Here is a 23502-nt window from a genome sequence, read left to right as displayed (position 1 = left end):
AGTACCCTCCAGGGATGGGATCAATGACCCCATATTTCCAGGGTGGGCTAGGTCCCTGGCGAGCTGAGACCCAGCCAACTTTCCTCTCCTTTTCTCTGCTGACCTGCCCATCTAACCCACGGGCCCTTCATCCCCTGCTCCCCCTCCTCTCTTGCAGGCCTGTTTGAAGAGCATGCAGCCCCCTTACTCCCCACCTGGCCTCGCCATCCCTGCTCCCCCAGCCTGACCCCCGGCCCCAGCATGGCCCAGGGTGCCATGCGCTTCTGCTCGGAAGGTGACTGTGCCATCTCCCCACCACGATGCCCTCGCCGCTGGCTCCCCGAGGGCCCAGTGCCCCAGAGTCCCCCAGCCAGCATGTATGGCAGCACAGGCTCCCTGCTGCGGCGAGTGGCAGGTCCAGGTCCCCGAGGCCGGGAACTGGGACGTGTAACCGCACCCTGTACACCTCTGCGTGGCCCCCCTTCTCCCCGCGTTGTACCCTCACCCTGGGCACCCTCTTCACCCACTGGGCAGCCCCCACCGGAGGCCCAGAGCTCCGTGGTCATCTTCCGCTTTGTGGAGAAGGCCAGTGTGAGGCCACTGAATGGGTTACCTGCTTCTGGAGGCTTGAGTCGCAGCTGGGACTTGGGTGGAGTTTCTCCTCCCAGACCCACCCCAGTCCTTGGGCCTGGCTCCAACCGGAAGTTGCGGCTAGAGGCATCCACATCAGATCCACTCCCAGCTGGAGGAGGTTCTGCCCTTCCTGGCAGCAGGGACCCCTTACGTGGGCCACCAGTCCCACCCCAGGTTGGAGCAGATGGTCTTTACTCTTCTCTTCCCAATGGTTTGGGGGGCCCCCCTGAGCGCCTGGCTACACTATTTCGAGGACCTGGTGACACTGGATCCCTGAACCAGGTATGCAACCTGCCTTCGGTTTCCTGAAGCCCTAGTGCCCCAATGAAGGGGCAAGGCTTGGTTCCCCTGTCAGGCTTGGGCCTGTCTCTGAATCTTTCAATGTCCTAAATCTGTCTCTTTCTTGCCTTCTGTGTTTGTCCTTGTGTCTCTGCACCTCCATTTCTGTCCCTGTGTTTTTATTTGTTTCTGTCCCATATTGTCCTTGTATAACTCTGGCTTCATCCCTGGGTGCTGCCTCTGTCTCTCCCTCCTTGACTCAGGGGGACACCTGGTCCTCTCCCCGGGAAGTCTCCTCTCATGCCCAGAGAATTGCTCGAGCCAAATGGGAATTCTTCTATGGCTCCTTGGATCCCCCCAGCTCAGGTAAGGCCTGGGACTGAGCCAGGGGAAGGGGGCAGGGCCTCCCAACAGCAGCTGAGGACAGGTAGGGAGGCTTCCTTCAAACCTGCCCCAATCCTTTCCTGGGCTCCTTAGTTAGCCAAAGCCTCTCCCAGCCTCAGTCTTCCCATATGTGTCATGATGGTGGACAGGCATAGAATGGGAACCTGAAGGAGGTTCAGCCATGGAGGGAGGGGACAGCAGAATATCAGAGTCATTCTTTGGAGTAGAAAAGACACTGATCTCCTTCAGGCTTCTCAAAGTTGACAATGACTTAGTTTGAAATGAACTCCACTGGCACAAGGATAAGCAAAGTTTGTGACAGGAGGAATGGTGGCTAGACAGTGAAAGAACTTCCTGCCAACATGAGACCATGGGAGAGTTGCAGAATAGGACCAGGACAGGGGACTGAAATGGATAAACTCCTGACCCATATGCCTATGCACACTACAGGTGCTAAACCCCCAGAGCAGGCCTCCCCATCTCCATCTGGGATGGGCTCAGGGCAGGGCTCTGGGGTAGCTGTGGGGCAAGCAACCAAGTACTCCGAGACGGACCTGGACACGGTGCCCCTGAGGTGCTACCGAGAGACTGACATCGATGAGGTGCTGGCTGAGCGGGAGGAAGCTGACTCAGCCATCGAGAGTCAGCCCAGCTCTGAGGGCCCACCTGGCACTGCCCGCCCACCTGCCCCACGTCCTGGCCCATGCCCTGGCCCTCATTCCAGCCTGGGCAGTGGAAATGAGGACGAGGATGAGGCAGGTGGGGAAGAGGATGTGGATGATGAGGTGTTTGAGGCCTCAGAGGGGGTCCGGTGAGTGGGGAACTGGGAGAGGAAATGGCTTGCTCCTTCCCACTGGCCCAGAGACAAGGGGTGGGGTGTGGGTGTCATAGGGACATGGATAAAGATGAGAACAGGGCTGGGAGGGTCAGAACCAAGTTGATGGTTCTGACAGGGCAGTGTGGAATGTAGATTTCAGGCAGAGGACTGAGGCCTGGCAGTGTTGGGGATGTGGGGGCATCAGCAAGAACCCAGGAGACAGAGGAGCCAACGCGTTTAGAGGATCAGAGGCAGGAATGAGAGATCAGAAGTCAGAATTCATCCTGATGACATGGGAACATCAGTCCAGAGCCTGGGGCCAGGCAGGAGACTGGGGAGCGTGGGGGCTTTCCTTTCCGTCTCACACCCCATTGCAGCTTGAAGCCTCATCTTCTCCTAAGATGTTGCCAGAAATAGAAATGGGATGGCAGGAGGGAATCGGATCAGGGGAAAGGAGGAGAAAGGGAGATTAGCAGGGAGGGAGGAAGAGGGGGATTGGGTGCTGGGGTGGGCAGGGCTGGGGTGCTGCAGAAGCACCGAATCTTTTGCACCCTCAACTCAGCTAGCTCTTTTTTTTGGGGGGGTTGAACCTGTGAAAAGGGGATCATAATCCCCTTAACAGAGTCAGTGTGAGAGCTCAATAAAATCATGCCCCAAACCTGTGCTCTGAGTCCCTGATCAGACATTTCCTTGCCCTTGCAGGCCAGGTAGCCGGATGCCTCACTCAGGCCCTCTCAAGTCACCTGTGCCCTTCCTTCCTGGGATCAGCCCCTCAGCTGATGGGCCTGACTCTTTCAGTTGTGTGTTTGAAGCCATCCTGGAATCACACCGGGCCAAGGGCACCTCCTATACCAGCCTTGCCTCCCTGGAGGCCCTGGCCTCACCGGGCCCAACCCAGAGCCCTTTCTTTACCTTTGAGCTGCCACCTCAACCCCCTGCTCCCCGGCCTGACCCACCTGTTCCTGCCCCACTTGCTCCCCTTGAACCGGATTCTGGTACCAGCTCTGCTGCTGATGGGCCTTGGACACAGAGAGGGGAGGAGGAGGAGGCAGAGGCCAGAACCAAGCTGTCCCCAGGGAGGGAGCCCCCTAGTCCCAGCCACTCTGAAGACAGCCTTGGGCTAGGAGTGGCACCCCTTGGCAGGTAAGCAATTCCTTTGGTTTTCTCAGTCCCAAGGCCCTCAGGGTCCCAGAACCAGCTGGTTTAAGGAACAGATCTGAAGTGTGAGGATGTAGTTTGTACTCCTGACCCAAGTGGGATGGTTAACAGATATCTGTTTTCCCATTTGGAAGGCTACTTCCATTGACCCTTTGTAACTCCCCTGTGGGCTCAGATCCAGTAATTGGAGAAACCGTAATTCAGGACTGGAGGAACCCCAGAGAACATCCTTTATCTCCCCTGGAAGGCCCTTTCCTCCCCAGGTGGAGTCTCTCACTGCCACCTGGCCTGAGGGCTTCTCTAAAGCCCAGTCAACAGCCCCTCCCATATTCTCCCTCCCTGGCCCTGCCCAGTCGGGTGTCTCTCCTCCTGCTCCTTTCACAGCCTAACCTTTCTGCTCTCCCCTTTGCCAGCTACCCTCTCAGTCATGGAAGCCATGGCAACAGGAGGGGGTGGCCAGGAAGACGGGGTTGCCTAGCAACCAGGAGTTTCCGGCCTCTGTCTCTGGGGTGACAGGTGGCTTTTTGAGTAGAGCAGCTGGGGTGGGAAGGAAAAAGGGGGTGAGGGGATGCACCTTGACCCCCAGTTCCCCTAACCCTAGAGCCTACTTCTTGGTGGGCAGAAGGGAGGCACAAAGGACTCTCCTTTCCCTAAAAGGTGGGAGGAAGAAACACTTGTGAACAGAAGAGTGTCTCTACTGTCCTCAAATCTTTGCCTGACCCTCTACTGTTCCTCCCTGGCAGCCTATCTATCCCACCTCTGCCTATACCTCAGGGCCAGAGGCTCATGTTCCATGTGTGATAATAGGGAATGTGTATCTAATAGCAAACCCTGGGGGCTTTGGGGAAGCAGCCGGAACTCCCACAGCAATAAGACAGATGAGGGTTGGACTTGGGGCAGGACTTCCACAAACAGTTGGTAATGATGGAATAGTTTGATGAAAGAACCTATCCAGTCTCCTTCCCTGGAGAAAAGAAAAATGTGTTTCCCATGTTCCCCTCTCCCCTTCTCCATCTCTGAGTCTGGAGGCAGAGGGAGGGTCTGGGGGATCCCAAAGGACCCTGCCCCAGCCCTGAGCTGGTGTTCTACCCTGGCAGTGAACCACCCCTGAGCCAGCTGGTGTCCGATTCAGACTCAGAGCTGGACAGCACAGAGCGGCTGGCCTTAGGAAGCACAGATACCTTGTCCAATGGACAGAAAGCGGATCTGGAGGCCGCACAGCGCCTGGCTAAAAGGCTGTACCGACTAGACGGCTTCAGGAAGGCTGATGTGGCCCGGCATCTGGGCAAGAAGTAAGCCACCGGGCTGGAACTGAGGACGGGGGTGGAGGGAATGCATCCTGGGGGCAGCACCTCCATCCCTCCATTTAATGTCCCTGGTCTCTAGGTAACCCCCCACTGACCCCTTGACACTTCCCCTTGAGATCCCACCTGTCTCTCTGCCCTGTCCACAGCAATGACTTCAGCAAACTGGTAGCTGGCGAGTACCTCAAGTTCTTTGTCTTCACAGGCATGACTCTGGACCAAGCTCTCAGGTGGGTGTTGAGCCCTTGGAGGACAGTCCCTACTGTCCAGGGTTGGTGTTCAGGGGCCCAGCTATGCCTCCCTCTGACCCCCATGCCTCCCTTAAGCTGTCCTTCCGAAACTGATTGGGCATGGCTAAAGGCCAGGGCTGCCTAGCAAGGGGGCTTTGGAAGGGGATGACATCCTCCAACTTCCCTACTTCTCAGGGTGTTTCTGAAGGAGCTGGCCTTAATGGGTGAGACCCAGGAGCGAGAACGTGTGCTGGCCCACTTCTCCCAGCGGTACTTCCAGTGTAATCCGGAAGCCCTGTCCTCAGAGGGTGAGGAGGCTAGGAGTTGGGCTGCCCAGCTAACCACTGAAGCAGAAGGGTGGAGCACTACTGCATGTGTGTGTGCAGAAAGGCATGTAGGCAAGTGAACATGCATGTGTTGTCAGACAGTGCTAGTTACATGTATGTAGGCAGGAATATTGCTTGCTAGGATCAAGAGAATGTTGTGTAGAGACAGGTGGCAGTTGTGTTTGCATGCAGTTGTTGAAATACATGTGCGGTACCATGCTTGGCTGGAGTGGGGATTTGCACTGGTCTGCATACACTGTGGGGTAGACTTGTTTGTGCTTAGTGCATAGAGGCATGTGCCTGTTGGAGACAAACAGGGAGCAGTCCCTAGCACCTTAGGGAGCTAGGGAGATGGGTAAAGGTCCATGCTGAGGGATCTGCTGGAAGACAGTGATAGGGAGAGTTCACTAATGGGGTTCCAGTCTAAGGAAGATGTGATTGTGGGCCAAAGGGGTTCCTGAAAAGGGGCAGGATGAACTGAGTGGTTAGGAAGACCAGTTGTAAAGAGTCCCTGGGAGGGGGCCAAAGCTGATTGTCAATTCTTTCTTAGATGGCGCCCACACATTGACCTGCGCCCTCATGCTACTCAACACAGATCTTCATGGCCACGTGAGTTGGGGGCGGGAAAGTGGGAGCCAGAAAACAGGCCCCTGTCCAGAGACTTCAAGGCCTGGGAGGCCCACGATCTCCCAAGCTTATAGGCTTCTGTTTCCTTCCTTAGAACATTGGGAAACGCATGACCTGCGGGGACTTCATTGGGAACCTGGAGGGTCTCAACGATGGCGGCGATTTCCCCAGGGAGCTGCTCAAGGTGGTGGTGGTGGGGGGCGGGGCAGGGTAGAAGCTGCAGTAGGGGAAGGAGAGACCACCCGGTGACCAAGCCTGAGGGAGGTGGGCGGGGGATCGCCAGCCACTGCTCCTGCCACAGGAGGCTGGGCTCTCCTGACTCAGCCTGGGTACCGCCCCCTCGCCCTGCCCCCCCCCCCCCCCGAACATGCGCACACGCTTGCAGTAGCTGCTGCGTGTGGCGGGGGAGGGGAGCTGAATAGGAGGCCCTGAACTCTGCGTTTAACCTGAACAGTTCCCCCTCTTCTAATGTGCACTGAGGTTGGAAGGCGAGGTAGGGGTCCTGGGTGGGGTGGGAGAGGGGACGTAGGCACACCAATCCCCAGTGTGTACAGCTACAAAGACTTTCCAGGTAACCTCTTCCTGGGAGGGACCTGGAGGTTGAGGGACCTGGGCTGGACAAAAGCTTTTCCAAGGTGTTGAAGCTGAGAACACAAAGTTGGGACTAGATACTGCGTTCCTGCAGGTGCAGACCACACGCCTAGGCGCCAACACTTGAGGAATCAGGAAGACAGGGGCTGGTGGTGGGAGAAGCGGGGCATCCCCATCCGGTGGGTTCACTCCTTTCCCTGATCTGGTGGTGTTTTATCCAGGGAGGCCTGGACTCAGAGGAACCCCTAGGGTGGGACAAAGGAGTCTTTGGACCACAACATTACATATGACTGCAGAGGATGCATCCCTAGGATGTATCTGGACTTGGGGTGTGTTGGGCTTCTGAGTTTTGGGATGTATCTGAGTTGGGGCATCCATTACGAGTTGAGGTGTATGCTTGAGTTGTGTATGTCTGGCAGGGTGCATTTGAATCAATGGGTGTATGACGTGTTTGTGCTTCAAGGGTGTGCTGAGGGCTTATGTGTGTTAGGTTTCCATCTTCGAATTGGCTGATTTATGACATACATCCGTGAATAGAGTAGATTTTTAAGTTAAAGATGGTATATTTTGAAGCGTACAATCGGGGTGAATGGAAATTGGTGCGTTAGGTTAGTTGGAGTGTATGTTTGAACTGGGGTGTGTGAGTTGAGATGCACACATGGGCGTCTGGGGTATCTGAGGATGAGCTTGAGAGGCCGGGACTGTCCAAGGCTACCCGTCCAGTCTAAGTGAAAAAAGGCAGTGGGGAGACCTTGCGACCTCTCCCCTCACCACCACCTCCAGCCCTGAGGTGCCGGAATGGAGTTCCAGACCCTATCCGCAGCCCGCCCCCACAGCTCGGTGCTGGGCGCGCGGAGCGCCGGGGGCCAGTGTCCCCTGGCAGCCCCCACGCCTGCGCCCCCGCGGGCCTCCCCCGGCTGTCCCCGCGGCGGCGCGGGGGGGCCCCCTGGCGCTCCAGCGCCTCCATTTTGCACCGTCCCCGCCCCCAGCCTTCCTTCCCTCAGCTCCACTCCCCTCCCCGTCGGCGCCCCCTCCTTCTCGTGGAGCTGCGGAGCAGACAGCGCCGCCGCCGCCGCCGCCGCCGCGCTCGGTGCGTCGGTGGGAGCCGGCCGGGCTCTGGCCGCGCGCTCGCGCCGGCTGTCGGGGAGCCGTCCGCGGGCCGGCCGGGCGGTCCGGGGCCGAGGGCGGGCGGGGGCATGGCCGGGGGCCGCGGCGCGCGGGCCGGGCCAGCATGATCGGCGTCAACAGCATCCACAGCAGCGCCGGGCGGCTGCGCTCGCGCTCGCTGTGCTCAGTGCGTTACGGGCGCACCCACCGCGGCGCGGAGACCCTGTGCTACGGCTGGCCGCAGCGCTCACGCAGTCTCAAGCCCGTGCTCTACACCGACCTGGTGGTCAGCCGCCTGCAGAACCGCAAGAAGAAAAAGGCGGTGAGGGCGTGGGGGCTGCGGCCCACGCCAGGGTCGGGGGCGACAGAGGAGGCGGCTTGAGGGAGGCTCCGAGGGCGGCTGAGCTGAGGAGGGCATGGATGGAGCTGTGGGAAGGGGGGGAGCCCAATAGGGACAGCTCGTGGGCAGCCAGAGGTGGGCATGAACTCGCGGAGGGGGGATGGCAAGGTGGTCCTCACAAACCGGAGTCTTTTGGAGACAAAAAGGGTTTTCTAGATAGGAGCGTGACATGGACTCACTGATGGGGTTCAGGACCTTGGAAGGAAGGTGTGGCGCTCCAAGCAAAAGGGGGGGTCTTGAGAGTTGGCAGGGATGAATTGGAAGACTGGAGACAGGGTTGCAGGTTGGATCTTGGTGGCTGCTTCAGCCTTCTGGTCAGAGAGTTGGGGAGTCAGGGTTCAGATTCTGAGGCATGGCAGGGTTTGGGTCAGGTGTGTCTTAGGAGGGCTATGCATTGATTAGCTTGGCACGTGCTGTGGGTGCCTCCACCCTGGGGCAGGATGTGCCGGTGTGGGATGCCTGGGTAGCCTTGTAACCAGGTACGGCTATGGGCAATGAGAGAGTCAGAGACTGTGGTGTGTGTGTGTGTGTGGTGGGGGGGGTTTGGAGGGACCTGTGTCCCATCATGGGGAAGGCGCCGACGTCACCACTGCACCCAGCTCACACGCAGGCAGCATCACATGCCACACATAGCAAAACACACACTTGCTGGGGACACACCCACTCACACAGGCTGTCGGAAGCACCCCCACAGTTGGAGGAGATGGCATGGACCCATATTTCAGGCCACTCCCCCAAAGAGGGGCCTTCTATGCCACTCCTGGAGGCCATTTTCTCTTCTGACCACCTCAGAGTCCCCATGTATCTCCAGACCAACTGTAGGGAGGAGAGAAGAAGAGACAGAGGAAGACACTGGTTTAGAGGCTTACAATTTGGGGTGGATAGGCTTTGGGAGGTAAAGCTTCAGACTAGGTCACTTCTCAGTAACATAAAGTGTGCAGGTGGCTAGGGGATGGACCACTGGCATTTGGCTTGATGGTGCTGTCTGGGTTGGGGGAAGGTCTCAGCTTGTCCTGGGGTTTGGAGCCATGAGTGTATGTTTTAGTCAAGTAAGGAGCTGGGAGAGTGAGCCCCTATTGAGGGACCTCAGTTTCCCCATATGCTGTGTGTGGGCTTATTCTGTGGGAAGAGGCCAGAACACATGGCTGGGGGAAGGAGGGTTTATTGGACTGCTCTTCCCCATTTCCTTAGGGCTATGTTTTTCCCATCAGGATCTGAGCAGGAGTGTCCCTTAATAATAATAAAGATAATAATAGCAGCTACCATTTATTGTGCATCAGCCATGTGCCAGGATTCCCTGCACTGCTTGCCCCCACATGTTGCTATGTTTGTTCCTCCCCTTGGATACCTGCCCAAAGTCATAGAGCTAAAGTGGCAGAACTGGGCCTGGGAATTGGTACTGTGTTCCAGAGCCTATGCTCATGGTCATTATACATTGTTGCCCCTTTCCCCTTAGATCTGGCTCTTCTTCCAAGTTGGGAGGGAGGGCTTTGAGCTCTGACATTGGGGTACCTAGTATGCTTTCCCTCAGGACTGACCCATACTCCCTGATTTGTTCTTCCCCAGGCCTTGTACAGCTCCATCAAGAATGAAAAGTTGCAGTGGGCCATGTGAGTCCCAGGGCTGTGTGGGGTTAGGGGTTAGGGGTGGGGAAGAGCTGCCTGGGTTACGGAGTCCTGGGGCTGTGGGTACAAGGAGGTGGGTAAGAGGCAGTGTGGCTGCCTTGCTTCCTTCTTTGGAGATGCCCTGCTTAGACTTGGGGTCTGTTTTGTCTCCAGCTGGGTTGTTATGACAAGCTGGGTTGGATGGGAGGAGGTGTGCTGAGACGTAAAAGGAAGGTCTCCTGGTAGCCTCGTAGGAAAGCAGAGGCCTCTGGAAGGATAGTCTTGATCAGTAGCACAAAAGGACCCCCTTGGGTCTTAGGGAGCCCAGGTATCCCAGAACAAGGGGCTATGTTGTATCTTCTTGGTATCCCCAAGCAGAAACACAGGCAGGCCCAAAGAAAGTCATGGAAGGTCCAGTATGAGGGAGAAGGTCCAGTTTTGGCCTTGGGGCCTCCAGTCTGAGGGTAGAGCCCTCAAGTAACAATCAGTCTATCATTTGTATTTGTTGCTATCTACTGAGAGTTCAGTCACTACCCAGTTTGGCTAGGAGCTCCCAGTCTTTAGGAGAGACCTCAGAGAGGCAGAGCTCAGAATTAGGGTACAAAGAGAAATCAGGGAATGCTTTTTGGAGGACTAGAACTGAGGCTTCCCTGAGGGGAAGTATTTGGGAGGCAAAGGTGTGGCTGAAATGAGTGTGAAATGGGGAGACCACAAGGAGGCAGGCCTGACTGGAATGAAGAGAAAGAGTATTGGGGAGATGTAGTGTAAGTTTCATGTAGGAGACAATGGGGAGCTACTACAGGTTCTGGAGCAAGGGAGTGACAAGATAGAATCTCTCTCTCTCTCTCTCTTTTTTTTATCTGACAGAAACTGCAGACCAAGATTTTTTTTTTTTTTTTTTTTTTTGGAGGGCACTAGGAAGCTATCCCTTCCACCATTTAGCCAACAAACTATAAGCAAAGCCTCTTAGTTTAGGTTAGGTACGGTTGAGACAGAGTTGAGTCAGACATGTGTCTGTCCTGGTAGAGGAGGGTGTGAGGGTTGGGTGTGTATCTAGAAATAGAGAGGATGGGGATGGTTACATGTGAGGGGAGGGAAGGACAGCTGTGGCTCTACTCTGGGGATGTTTAGTTTTAGGAAGGAGACATGCTGCCTTGAGGAGCCCTGTTCTGAGGGGGGAAACCCTGTGGCAGGAGCCTCAGGTTGAAGAGACCCCCTGCAGCTCCACAAATGCTGGAGGAGCTTTCCAGGGTGGGCAGAAGCCAGGGCTGAAGGGGGGTATGGCTCCATGACCAGCTCCCCTCTGAGGCCATCACACCTGCAGAGACGAGGAGGAACTGAGGCGCTCTCTGTCTGAGTTGGCCGACCCCAACCCCAAGGTCATCAAGAGGGTCAGCGGGGGCAGTGGCAGCGGCTCCAGCCCTTTCCTGGACCTGACTCCTGAGCCTGGGGCTGCCGTCTACAAGCACGGGGCCCTGGTGCGAAAGGTGCACGCAGACCCTGACTGCAGGAAGAGTACGTGGCCAGGAGGGGGGTCTGGGGGATGGATGGGGGTGGGCCTGTCCCAGGCCCCCCTGACCTGCCTTCCTTCCCCCCCAGCACCTCGGGGCAAGCGGGGTTGGAAGAGCTTCCACGGGATCCTCAAGGGCATGATTCTCTACCTGCAGAAGGTGCGGGGCCAGGCCCATGGTGGGGGCTGTGCTGACTTGGGAGGGAGAGTGGGTGGCCTGGGCTAGGCCAGGCCAGACTGAGGCCAGGACAAGATGGTCACCCCTGCAGGAGGAGTATCAACCTGGGAAGGCACTCTCAGAGGCGGAGCTCAAGAATGCCATCAGCATCCACCATGCTTTGGCCACCCGCGCCAGTGACTACAGCAAGAGGCCCCATGTCTTCTACCTGCGCACTGCTGACTGGCGGGTCTTCCTCTTCCAGGCTCCGTGAGTGTCCTTTTCCTGTCCACCAGACCCTTTCCTTGTCCCTGGATTGCCTCATTTCTTCTCAGGCCACATCCTGAGCCAGGACAGGCATCCCTTGGCCCAGATCCCAAGGGACTGTGCTGTCTCCCCAGGAGCCTGGAGCAGATGCAGTCCTGGATCACTCGCATCAATGTAGTCGCTGCCATGTTCTCTGCACCCCCCTTCCCAGCTGCTGTTAGTTCCCATAAGAGGTTCAGCCGCCCTCTGCTGCCCAGCGCTGCCACCCGCCTCTCCCAGGTAGCCCCAGTTCACTTGGCCCACCTGCTGCCAATGGGATGGAGTGGGGCAGGCCCAGGCTGGGTGCACTCCAGGCTGCTGTGTGTTGCATCCCTATGACGGTCATGGGAGACAAGTAGAGGCTGAAGTCCAGCCCCTACACTACTTGCTAAGCTGGAAACCCAGCCATAGTGTGCTTTGCTTGTCCAAAGGGACACCTTGTTAAAATTTGCCCAAAGGCACTGTATATCTAGATAATAGTGACCCTGACTGTTCTCTCCTGGCTGTTAGGAGGAGCAGATGCGGACCCACGAGGCCAAACTGAAGGCCATGGCAAGTGAGTTGCGTGAGCATCGGGCCACCCAGCTGGGAAAGAAGGCCCGAGGAAAGGAGGCTGAGGAGCAGCGGCAGAAGGAGGCCTACCTGGAGTTTGAGGTGAGTCTCCCTGCTTGGTACTGTGCTTCCCAAACAGGCTCAGGCTAGGGTTAAGGGTGGGGGCTTTTATATTTATTTATTTTCATGTGGTGCTGAGAATTGAACCCAGTGCCTCACACATGCTAGGCAAGTGCTCTACCATGGAGCCACAACCCCAGCTCAAGGGTGGGGGCTTTTAAGAGTTGTATCACCAGGGTGACCTTGGGCTTAATCTCTCTGAGTGTAAGTTTTCTCTCAGGAATAAGGGTAACACTCCACACTCCCTAGGGTCAGGAGGTAACATGTCTGTTTCCTGACTCTGGTAAAAACTCAAGAAATGGCTGAGCGTGGTGGCGCATGCCTGTAATCCCAGCCATTCGCTGGGGAGGCTGAGACAGGAGGATTGTGAACTCAAAGCCAGTCTGAGCAAAAGCGAAGGGCTAAGCAACTAAGACCCTGTCTCTAAATAAAAAACAAAAAATAGGGCTTGGGATGTGGCTCAGTGGTTGAATGCCCCTCAGTTCAATCCCTGGTACCAAAACAAAACAAAACAAAACAAAAAAACAAACCAAAAAACCTCAAGAAATGTTAGCTGTAACCCACAGGTAGTTCTGAGAGCCCAGAGAAAGTCATCAACCTGCCAGCTGGGGTCTTTTGGGGTATAGAGGTGGGTGGGACATTCTATCTCCTAGCTGGTCATGGGTGTGGGAAGGGCTGGGAGAGAACAGGTGCTCATGGCTCCTGGCCCCCGCCTCAGAAATCCCGCTACGGCACCTACGCAGCACTGCTTCGGGTCAAGCTGAAGGCAGCCAGCGAAGAGCTGGATGCCATAGAGGCAGCGCTGGCCCAGGCCGGGAACATGGAGGACGGACTCCCTCTGCCTCACTCCAGTCCCTCCCTGCAGCCCAACCCCACCTGCCAGGCCCGTACTCAGCGTCCTGGCTCAGAGCCTCGGTCAGGGGCAGGCAGCGCAAGGCGGAAGCCCTGAACAGGGAGTGGGAGTGTGGGGGATGGTGCCTGCTGGGCACCTGCATGATGACATGGCCCTGCCTAAGCCCGGGCCGGCCTCGGGCCACCCATGAGGGCCTCCTGGCCCAGGGCCCGACCGCGCCGGACGCGGTGTCCGGGGCAGGGCAGGGTTGGGCATGGGCCTCAGGAGCCTAGGCTAAGGGCGCCTCTAAGACCCCTTTTGTGATAATGTTTTGCACTTTTTTCGTACAGGGTGGGTGGGGGTGGGAGGGGCCAGTGCCCCGGAACTTTTGATGGGGTCCTTTTTTTTTGTGGGAGAGGCCTGACAACATTTCCGCTTTCTGCCAAGACTATCCCCACCCTGACACCAGCAGTCACACTCTCCATCCTGGGGCCTGGCTCAGACAGAGGCCCAGAGTTGAAGCTGAGCTGGTTTTCCCTCCTTTTCCATGAGGGCTCACCTCTCTCTTTCCAGAGGTGGAGGAAGGGCATCCACATTGAGGCCCCATCCACAGACCAGGGTGGCACCGCCTGCTTTCCCTCCCTCAATGGGCCCTGCCCTTTGTACAGCCTCTGCCCCATTAAAACTGCTCTGAATTGCTGGCTGGGTCTTGTCTTCTTGTGGCTTGGGGCCAGGGTACGAAGCTGGTTCTAGGGACTAGAGTCACACTGGGGGCTGCCATAAGATGGGAAGGGGGTCCTCCCAGAGAATCTTTTATTTGCTCCAACTGAGGTGTGGGCATGGGGTGTTAAATAAGATTTGGACTAGATAGGGATGCTGTACAGAGAAGTTCAGGAAGAGGGCTGAAGGGCAGGTGGCAGTTCAGTGCACCTGAGGCTGGGGGTGCCCATGGCAGAGCCCTCCTGGTGGCTCAGGGGGTGGGCCCAGCTTCTCTGCCTCCTGTTCCACTGACTGGCTCCCATATGCACTGTCTTCCTTCACTTCTGCTGGAGGGACACAGGGAAAGGAACGGGGGCAGTCAAAGGCTCAGGCCTCCCACCCTCCAGACCCAGCTCCGTCTTCCAGGTTGGCCCCCTTTACCTGTGCTAGGCAGCTTTTCTCGGGTCTCAGGACCTCTTAGCAGTCGCACTCCTTCATCTAGACCCATGTCAGACAGGGCATCCAGCAGACCTGACAAGTCACCACCAGCCAGCTGAGGAGAAGGAAGAGACAGGAGGTTTGAATCATGCTTAGGGCATTAGGGTGGGGAGCTCAGGGGCCAAGGAATCATCTGGGCTCAGAGGTGGGGAAGGCATATGGGGGCTGTGATAGAGTATAGATTGTCCCACCTTATAACTGCGCAGGAGGCTGCCACTGGGTGAAGCTGTCTTCCGGTATGTGTCCACTAGACTGCGCAGTCCTAGCCGCTCTGCCAGCTCTGCCCAGCTACCCTGGGCTTCTGGCCCATCTAGCAGCTGCTCCAGATTCTGTAAGGCTGTCTCCCCAAGTGACAGCCCTGGTCCTGATGGGGCACAGATATAAACATGTCAGTTGCCTCCAGATATGGGCAGAGACAGATACCTGGACACCACCTTTCCCCTGGAAACCTGACAGTCAAGGCCACTGGGACAGAAGATGGAAAGGAAGAACCCTCCTTCAGAGGTTTTGAAGAAGACCTCTGTTAAGATGCTCCTGGGGCCTGGGACTATCTGTGAGACCTTACCTGCAGGGCTGGGTGGGGTCAGGGGGGGCTCCATGATGTTCTGAGCAGCATTAAGCAGCAAGGTCTTCACCTGGGGAGATAGCTTTGACTACTTCCCATCCTACTCTTTAAGCCTAGGTACCTGGAAGTCTACACTCTGGGCCCCATTCCCAAGCCTAGGAGGTACCTGGCGCTTTGTTAGTTACTTGCAGTGCCAGAATAGCCTCACCTTGGTGCTGCGCGTGAGGTCAAGAGGTGTGTGGCCCCGGAAGCTGCTCTGGATGTCCCTCTCAGGTCCCTCGGAATCTGAGTCGCTTCCAGAGGTGGGAGGTGAGGGCAGTGGGCACAGAGGCTCCTCGTTTTCTGCGTGAATGTCAGCACCTGGGGAAGGAAGGCAGTCATCCGGTGGGACAATGGGGGCCTACCTTAAGAAATACAAAATGGGGGTACTAGGAGCACCCTTTTCCTCCCCTTGCCCTGTTCATATGCCTCTATGGGTGAGACTGACCAGCCTTTAGAAGGAGACGGGTAAGAGTTGGGGATCCCAGTCCAGCTGCCAGGTGTAGGGGTGTGTTTCCGGCAAAGGTGCGGGCATTCACATTGGCATGGAGCTGTGGGGTGCAAAAAAGAGGACCCCAGCATGGTTCAGTTGACTGACCCTTCCCACACACCTCATCATCATTCTCAATCTCCCTGCAATCTTGGCTCTACCCCTTCCACAATCCTCATTCCCACCTTGGTGACCAGATGTGTAACCAACCCCAGCTCCTCCATCTCGGTGGCTAGATGCAGTGCTGTTCGGCCTCCCTGTCGCTCTGCAGCCTCCACTTCAGCTCCACTGTCCACCAGCAGATCCAGGCACTCAGGGCTTCGGGCCCGAACTGCCAGGTGTACTGGATACAGTCCTGGAAATGCAGGATATCAGTCTATAGCTGTGATCCCAAAGTGGCCTCAAGATTAGCCCTGATGAGCCAGTCTCAGCACCTAATGTCCACTTGCAAGACACCCTCATTGGTCTTCACCTCTACCTTCTAAGTTTGGAGTTGGTGGGGAACTTACCCTCAAAATCAGGCATATGTAACAGATGGGGCACAGTGGGAGCTCCACTGTGCAGCAGTGCTTGCAACAGGTTTGGGGCTCCAGCACCTGCCCGCAGTGCCAGGTGAATGGCTGAGTCTCCATGCCGATCCAGCAGTGCAGGGTCTGCACCCACCTGTAGCAGAAAGCTCACCACCCTTGTCTGTCCAGTTATCACTGCCAGGTGCAGGGGTGTCTGAGGAAAAGTCAGGGTGAGTCAGGGCCAAGCCAGCTTAGACCCACCTGCCTTCCAACTGCTACTCCCTCACCAGTAGGTGCCCCCTCACCTGGTGCAGGTGGTTGGTGAGGTTGACAACACCGAGGTGCTGGTCATGGTAGATGACATGGGCTATCTGCTCAATGACACTGGTCTGCCCGTGGATGATTGCCAGGTGCAGCGGCCTGGGGGTTGAGGAGTAACTCTGGCTTAGCAAGCCCAGCCACTCAGGATTATCTGCCCTCAAAACCCCACCACTTCTTTCCTAGTCTCTCTGGCTGGGGCTTGTTGAACCCAAAATATCTCCAAGGACATCGCCGTACCTGAACTTAATCCTTCTCTGCACTTTTTTAGGTAAATAATGGCTATTATTATGACCCTTCCTTAGTTGACAAAACTGAAGTTTGGAAAGGGTAAGTACCTTGAACAGAACTAGCAAATAGTGAGATTTGCAGTGAAATTCGCAGAACCTGAATTCTGGTCTTTTCAACTCCGGGGGCCAGCTCTTTGCAGATCCCTTTCTTGCTCCCACACCACGACCTTGCATCAGGGGTGGTAAATCCCAGACCCTAGGAAGCCCGGCCTCGTCCCGCCCTCTAGCCGCCTACGTGTCTCCGTTCTCGTCCTGAGCCATCAGCAGGTGGCGCTGTCCCGCCAGCAGCGCGCGGGCGTCCGCCGTGACGCCATAGTCCAGCAAGGCTCGCGCGCTGCGCTGCGTCAGGCCAAACAGGCGCGCGTTGTACTCCCGAGCTGGGGGTGACAGGGGGCATGGAAGGATGCATAATTGGTCTCCAGCCCCGGCGTCCCGACCGTTCACATTTTGGAGGCCATACCTCGCAGCAGGGCGTCCGGAGCCTGTGGTTCGCCCTCTGGGTTTCCAGGGGGCGCGCTTGGCTCTGCCGCTTCCTCCATAGCATCCACACCCGGCGCGGAGGAGGCCATCTGCGCCCCGCCCCCGCCGCCCGGGTAGCAGCCCATTGGGGCTGCGCCGGACTGGTAGGGGCTGTAGGCCAAGGAGGAGGGGAAAAAGCCGAGGCTGCCACCTGTGGGTACGGGCAGGGCTGTGGGGAGCGGGCACCAGCCAGGACTCTCCCCAATTTCTTCCCCACCATTTCTCCCCCCCCCCATCCCTATCCCCTCCACACCTCTTCAGCCTTCAGCACCCCTCACCTCCTCCTCCAGCTCCTCCATAACCCCCAGCAGAGCCCCCAGAGCCTCCACCCATGTGCGAGCCACCTCCAAAGGGCTGGGAGAAGGTAGGCAATGCCTTCCTCCGCTTCCGCTGCACCTCCTCCTTGTCTGGGGGCAAAGGCAAACAAATGTTAAATCTCTAGTTCAAGGGTCATGCCTTAGGGTCTCTTCTTTCAAAAGTACTCAGACTGGCTCCTAGAAATCACCTCTTGGGAACCCTCCAGCCCAGCCCAGTCCCATAGGATCCTCAAGCCCAGTTCCACCTTCCACCAGAGGATAATAGGTGAACTGTTTGGAGTCAGATACATCCCCTCCACGCTTGCGTTTCAGTTGTAGGAACACCGTTACAGGACGCTCAATCTTCATCTTATGATAGGGAGGTGTCCGGAACACAATGGCATACTGAGAGGGTGGGGGACAACACAGGGTGTCAGTCAGGCCTTTGCCTAGTTCATCCCCTAGCCCAGGCCCTGATCCCTAAGTACCTGTTTGTGAACATCTGTGGGAGAGAAGTCCCCAAAGGCCTGCCATCCATTCTCATCATCCTCATAGAACCGAACCTCAATGTCATCTACAGGAAAAGTGAAGCTTGACCATAGTTTATGGGAGAACCTTCACAGCCATTTATCCTGGACCTGCTCTGATCCTCAGGCTAGAACTCAGTGTCCCCAATTCCCAGTTTAGGCTCCAGCCTCACCTTTCTGCACCTTGTCACAAAGCAGATAAACTTCATCTCCACCCCGTACAGAGCCCGCTGTCTTGTCCATTCGAGAAATCTTCAGGTTTGAGGCCCCTGGAGATTCTATGAGGTGGGAAATAGATTAGGTGATATAATGCCACACTGATGGACCAGGGGCTTTAGGGTTATTATCTTGACAACACAGGAGGTGCAGGAATTACTAATGTCCTCTCATTTACCAAAGATGGAAGCAACACTCAGAAGGAAAAATGAGTTGCTCAAGACCATTTAGCTCATACGTGGCAGGACCAGGTTCAAACCAAGGCCTGTTTGACTCCATAGCTTGACAATGTCCCTCATGCTCCCTCTGGCACCCAGGCCTGGCACCAGTTAGGATACTTACTACTGTCATGGATGGGCTGGGAGATAACTGGCTTCAGGGGAAGGGAAAAAGAGCCATCACTGGCTCGAAGGAAGGCAGAGAAGCGTAGACGCACAATACTCAGATCCATCACTTTCTTCAGCTCTTTGGCCTCCTGCTCCAGCTCCCGCCGCTCAGCCTCTGGGTAGTGAGCATATGTGTAACCACTAGGTTCCTCCTCTTCCCTGCTCCTTCTTTGAGTAGTTTCCATGATTCTCCCTGCCTCCATACCTGTAAGACCGTGGGGCCTGGAGCGGAGCCTCTGCCTCTGAAGTTTTTGTATCATAATCTCCATCATATTCTTCTTGGTCACATGCAGGACACCCAGGTTATTGAATCTGGAGAGGAGGAGGAGTCAGAGGCCTTTGCCCATGCATTTCTTTCCTTCTGAGGCAGCCTTCCCATTGCCAGGCTTAACATAGCCCTACTTCCTCAAGGAAGTTATTCTTGTTAATATTCTTGTTCTGGGGCCAACCTAAGCCTCCCCCCTTTGTCAGATGCTAAGCACACAGAAATGGGCTGGGGCCTAGGATTGGCAGGCAACAAGGGGCCATCCTAGAGGGGACCAGGGCTAGGGGACACTTACTGGGCAGTCATGTCCTTGGGCCCCACAGAGACAGCACAGACTCCCAGCTCTGAGCACTGCTTGCCCACCAGGCTGTGGGCATGAGCACGAGGTGGGTCACTGTGTGTTACCAGGTCCACCTCAATCTTGGCAGGGCCCTCGTAGTTACAGATCTGAGTGGGGAAGACAGCTGTCAGTAATGCCCCAACATGCTGTCTCAGCCTACCCTCCAGCATCATCCTAGCTTACCTTGACAGTGGGATAGGTTTTCCGTCCCTTCTCACTTGAGGCACCAGGCAGGCCTCCATGAGAAGGACCTTCACAGCCATATCGAAATCGGAAGCCACGCTGAAAGTCCAGAGTGACATTGTAATCAGGAGAGACCATCCTAGGTAGCCACACCTCTGGCCAGCAGTGACCATAATAATCAGTTATGTCTACCCCTGAACCAGAAGCACCCCCAACTGTGATCAACAGCAACCACCATCCAAACCACAGTGGCTTCCTTGGACACTGATCCCTGGGCCCCAAGTCCACCCACCTATAGCTACCCCACTTGTCCCCAAGTTGAAGCCATCCCACACCATCCTTTTTGCTCACTCACTTGCTTAGGCTGTTCCACAATCACCAGGTAGGGGCCATCAGCTGGGGACAGAGGGATCTTGTTAAACTAGGATCTTCTAGCATGTTATCCAGGCAGAGGGCACATGCTCTTCCTTCTCCTCCCTCTAACACAAGGGGAGGTTAGCTGACTTACTAACCTGTCTCAGGGACTGGCTCCTTGGGTTCCACAACGGAGGGACTGAATTTGAAATCATCATATTCAGGAATACCATCCAGACCCTGGTTTGGAGACAGATTGGAAATGGCTGATTTTGCTCCATCCCAGAACCCTCCCACCTCCCAGCTTCAAACCTAAGCAGCTTGCAGACAGGTGATCAGACTGACAAGCAAGCTGAGGACACACAAACGTAAGGGAACTGAGCGGCTCCCGCAGAAAGACAGACACTGGGGGCACCGGCTGCCTTCAGGGCCAGGCAGCGTGACTCACTGGGTCGTAGCAACTGTCCATGTCTCTGGGCTAGGCCCGGCTCTGTCTGGTGGCTTCGGCCCCTGGTTCTGCTTCTCAGAGTTTTAGGCTCCCGCCTAAGGTGTGTGTGTGTGGTGGTGGTGGGGGGGGTGACGGGGGGGGGTGGCGGGTAGGGAATAAATCAGGATAGGGGTGGGAGGAAAAGGGGTGCCCAGATTTGGGGGAGGGTCCGATCTCCTCGGGTCGCCTGTCCGGGTGTGGCGGGTAAGATCCGGTGGAGAGCGAGATCCGGAGCTGGGCTGGGCCAGGGAAGGGGCAGAAAGTTAGAGCAGTTTAGGAAAGTCCCGAAAATACCAGAGGAGGCGGGGCCGGAGGGGGCGGGCCTGGAAATGACGCCAATGGTCCCGCCCCCTGGGCGGGAGGGGCTGGAGGCTCTCACAGGCTGTGGGCACCGACTGCCCGTCCACCCGCAAAGGGCACGGAGAACCGGGCAACCCCTGATGGGGGTTAGGTCTCCTCCTCCCTTCAGGGCAGGCGCCGCGGACAGAAGGTCTTTCGCGGCCCGAGAGGCTCAGTCTGAGTCCAGGTCCGCCCCACCCCGTCCCGCGCTCCTCTGGCTTGGAGTAACCTTGGGATTTTCTGCCAGGAGGGAGGCCGCGGCTGATTCACCCCAGGGGCTTTTGGGGGGACATTCCTGCTGTCGGAAGGCCTCCTCTTCGAATGACCTGTAGGCGGGGGTTCTTCCCAGTTGGGGGCCCTAGGGTACTGCCCCGAGAACGTGACTCTGGGCTGCAGGGTATGGGAAAGGTGTCTCCTTGGGATAGGTTTCTCTCCCTCTCCGCGAATGTCTCAGCCTCCTAGATTCCCAAGCTGCACCTGTTCCTGGTGCCCAGGCCGATCCTTGCACATCTCCGACCCCAGCACAGCCATATGGACTACATGTATGTGTCTCCATCACAGGCATACAAGTGTGTTTCGGCCCAAATGCTCAGATTCATGTTATGTGCAGGGTGTCAACATGCATGTACAAGTGAGCATATCTAAACAGGTGAGTTCCTGAGCTTCTCAGAGTAGGTAAATGTCAGTGCATGGCTAGATGTGTAAGATACGGATGACATGTTTAGGAGGTTGTGAATGAAGGGTGTGTGTCCAGGCATTGGTGCACAGGTGAGCATGTATGCTTGTGCATGTGTGCGCGAGTTCGACTGTAAAGACACTGCTGTATTCGTGCCTGCACAAGTGCAAGAGTACGTACCGGTCTGCGTATGTTTGAACAAGGATGTCGACGTGTACCTGTGCGTTTTGTTTGCGTCGGCGCTTTCTGGATGCACGCGTCTGCTGCTCTCCAGATCTGGGACTCGGTCACCTAACGGCCTGCCCTCCTGCCTCCTCCCACAGGCCCTCCACCCCGGTATCCTAGCTACCCAAGGGTCTTAACCCGGCCACTCACCGTGGCGACGACTCTGGTTCCGGCTACTATTAGCGTCCGACCCGCCTCGGACGGGTGGAGACACTACTCCAGTTACCAGGACACCAACGGGGAAAGCCCCTTTTCCGCCCCCCGGAGGGGGGAATTCCCGTGACGTTTCCCTGCGTCACGCCTCTGGCACCTTTTCATTGGCTGAAAGTTTTAACTCCGGGACTCGCGCAGCCAACCAAGAGCGACCCAGGCACGCCTCTCAGAGCGGAAAGGTTTGGGCTGGGCGGGGAGTAGGGGTGACTGCCCACCTGGTGCAAGCTCTGGCCGGAGGGCTAGCCCCTGCCAGGACCGGTGACCTAGCACCTCTCCCAGACGAGGGCTACGGGGCTCGGTTCTCTTCACCCGCCCAGGCTTGCCCTAGACAGCTGAGAGTCCCGGCTGGTACTGGGCTTTTGCTACTCTTAACGCGTGGCTACCTCCGAAGCTGGGGAACCCCGAGGGGAAGCCGGCTGGTCCCAATCCTTCGGTCCCGCGCCCCAAGCCCGGCCGACTGCTGGGAAGTTAGGGGAAGAGGAAGGAAGTTGACTTTGTGGTCAGACCCAGGGCGCCATCTGGCGGCCTCTCTGGAGTCACTAGGAGACTTTGAACAGGGCCCAAAGGCTCCTCCTCTAATCCTCTAAAGGCACGCCTGTAATCCCAGCGGCTCGAGAGGCTGAGACAGTCTGTCCTATGGAGGGAGACTGAGCCCCAAACTTAAATCTACGTGGCAGGTCCATAGCGGACCAGGTTTTCACGCTGACCTGTTCGATAACTCTGCGCTGGGAGAGAGGAAGTTTTTACCTAGGAGACCCAGGCCTCTTTCATCCATCACACAGATCAATAATATTAGAATTGAACCGGCCGGTTGCGCACGCCTGTAATCCCAGCGGCTCAGGAGGCTGAGACAGGAGGATTTCGAGTTCAAAGCCAGCCTCAGCAAAAATGAGGCGCTAAGCAACTCAGTGAGACCCTGTCTCTAAATAAAATATTAAAAAAAGGGCTGGGGGCGCTGGGTTGTGGAGTAGCAGTAGAGCGCTCGCCAGCACATGCGAGGCCCTGGGTTCGATCCTCAGCACCACATAAATAAGTAGATTAAAGCTATTGTGTCCAACTACAACTAAAAAATAAATATTTGTTTTTAAAAGGGCTGGAGATGGGGCTGGGGATGTAGCTCAAGCGGTAGCGCACTCGCCTGGCGTGTGCGGGGCGCTAAGTTTGATCCTATAAAATTAAGATGTGTCGGGCTGGGGATGTGGCTCAAGCAGTAGCGCACTCGCCTGCCATGCGTGCAGCCCGGGTTTGATCCTCAGCACCACAAACAAACAAAGATGTTGTGTCCGCCAAAAACTAAAAAATAAATATTAAAAAAAAAATAAAAGGGCTGGGGATGTGGCTCAGTGGTCGAATGCCCCTGAATTCACTCACTCCCTGGTACATAAATAAATAAATAAATAAATAGGGCTGGGGATGTGGCTCAGGCGGTAGCGCGCTCGCCTGGCACGAGTGCGGCCCGGGTTCGATCCTCAGTACCACATACCAACAAAGATGTTGTGTCCGCCAAAAACTAAAAAATAAATATTAAAAAAAATTCTCTCACTCTCTCTCTTTAAAAAAAAAAATAATAAATAAATAATAAATTAAAATTGAAAAAATAGCCCAAATCTAAATAGTTCAATCTCATCTCTGATGTAGAAAATGACCTCTTGTATACTTTTTAACTTCCACTTGAACACATCTAGCAGCAGAAAGATCACAACAGGAATTCACTAAGTCCCACTCAGGGCTGGACCTCTCTGGTTGTTTCTTCTCTTAAAGAGTTTCTTCTCTTTAGAAGGTGCCTTAAATTATCTTCATTTCTACAGTAGTCAGTCCTCTCTTAGACTTGTAATGGAATAATGGACAATTTCTGGGCCCTCTTTCTGTCCCTAACTTCTGCAACATGTCTCTGACCTTTTTTGGGGTTGGGGGGCAGTACTGGGGATTGAAATCAAGGGCACTAGACCACTGAGTCACCTCCCAGCCCTATTTTTTATTTTAGTTAAGAGATAGTGTCTCATTGAGTTGCTTAGTACTTCGCTTTTGCTGAGGCTGTCTTTGAATTCGAGCTCCTCCTGTCTCAACCTCCCAAATCACTGGGATTACAGGTGTGCCACCAGCTATTTCTGACCTTCTTAAGGATGCAATTTACTGGCTTGGCACAAAGAGG

General features: G+C 56.0%; 2 protein-coding genes across 5 annotated transcripts; one reads left to right on the top strand and one right to left on the bottom strand.

Moving 5' to 3' along the window:
• Positions 1-225: 225 nt before the first annotated feature.
• On the top strand, positions 226-13033 carry PSD (pleckstrin and Sec7 domain containing; the record flags this gene model as incomplete). Its single annotated transcript, XM_081268273.1, has 16 exons — positions 226-894; positions 1155-1257; positions 1726-2086; positions 2795-3235; positions 4348-4542; positions 4704-4784; positions 4980-5092; positions 5661-5719; positions 5832-5921; positions 9402-9445; positions 10764-10954; positions 11039-11109; positions 11219-11376; positions 11508-11652; positions 11923-12066; positions 12803-13033. The coding sequence occupies exons 1-16, from the start codon at positions 241-243 to the stop codon at positions 13031-13033; spliced, it is 3081 nt and encodes a 1026-aa protein (XP_081124399.1). The 5' UTR covers positions 226-240.
• Positions 13034-13696: 663 nt separating this feature from the next.
• NFKB2 (nuclear factor kappa B subunit 2) lies at positions 13697-21785 on the bottom strand. Of its 4 annotated transcripts, XM_081266954.1 has the most exons (23): positions 21288-21785; positions 19859-20136; positions 19569-19650; positions 19412-19452; positions 19057-19155; positions 18829-18980; positions 18474-18580; positions 18225-18383; positions 17840-17944; positions 17628-17713; positions 17349-17544; positions 17122-17250; positions 16785-16994; positions 16560-16701; positions 16022-16136; positions 15717-15930; positions 15393-15562; positions 15166-15268; positions 14887-15038; positions 14679-14748; positions 14305-14477; positions 14057-14168; positions 13697-13962 (listed from the first exon to the last, which is right to left on the bottom strand). In XM_081266954.1, exons 2-23 carry the CDS (start codon positions 19877-19879, stop codon positions 13838-13840), a joined length of 2763 nt encoding a protein of 920 aa, XP_081123080.1. In that variant the 5' UTR covers positions 19880-20136; positions 21288-21785; the 3' UTR covers positions 13697-13837. The 4 variants fall into 4 exon arrangements, with proteins under 4 accessions (XP_081123080.1, XP_081123081.1, XP_081123082.1 ...); XM_081266955.1 differs by lacking the exon at positions 21288-21785 and having other exon boundaries at positions 13697-13959; positions 19859-20139; XM_081266956.1 differs by lacking the exon at positions 21288-21785 and having other exon boundaries at positions 17406-17544; positions 19859-20139.
• Between the last annotated feature and the right edge of the window lie 1717 nt (positions 21786-23502).

The sequence above is a fragment of the Spermophilus citellus genome, assembly GCF_964194105.1.
Source record: "Spermophilus citellus genome assembly, chromosome: 15".
Lineage (NCBI taxonomy): Eukaryota > Metazoa > Chordata > Mammalia > Rodentia > Sciuridae > Spermophilus > Spermophilus citellus.
Note: the sequence above shows the minus strand (reverse complement) of the source record. Positions and strands in the feature narration are given on the sequence as shown.

Excerpts from the sequence above, each read along its gene's own strand:
- NFKB2 (XM_081266954.1), bottom strand. The coding sequence starts at position 19,879 with ATGGACAGTTGCTACGACCCA. Across the intron at positions 18,384-18,473 it reads CAGGCCCCACGGTCTTACAG|AGGCTGAGCGGCGGGAGCTG; the intron begins GTATGGAGGCAG and ends CTCACTACCCAG. Across the intron at positions 15,039-15,165 it reads CCGTCTCCTTCTAAAGGCTG|GTGCTGACATTCACGCAGAA; the intron begins GTCAGTCTCACC and ends TTCCTTCCCCAG.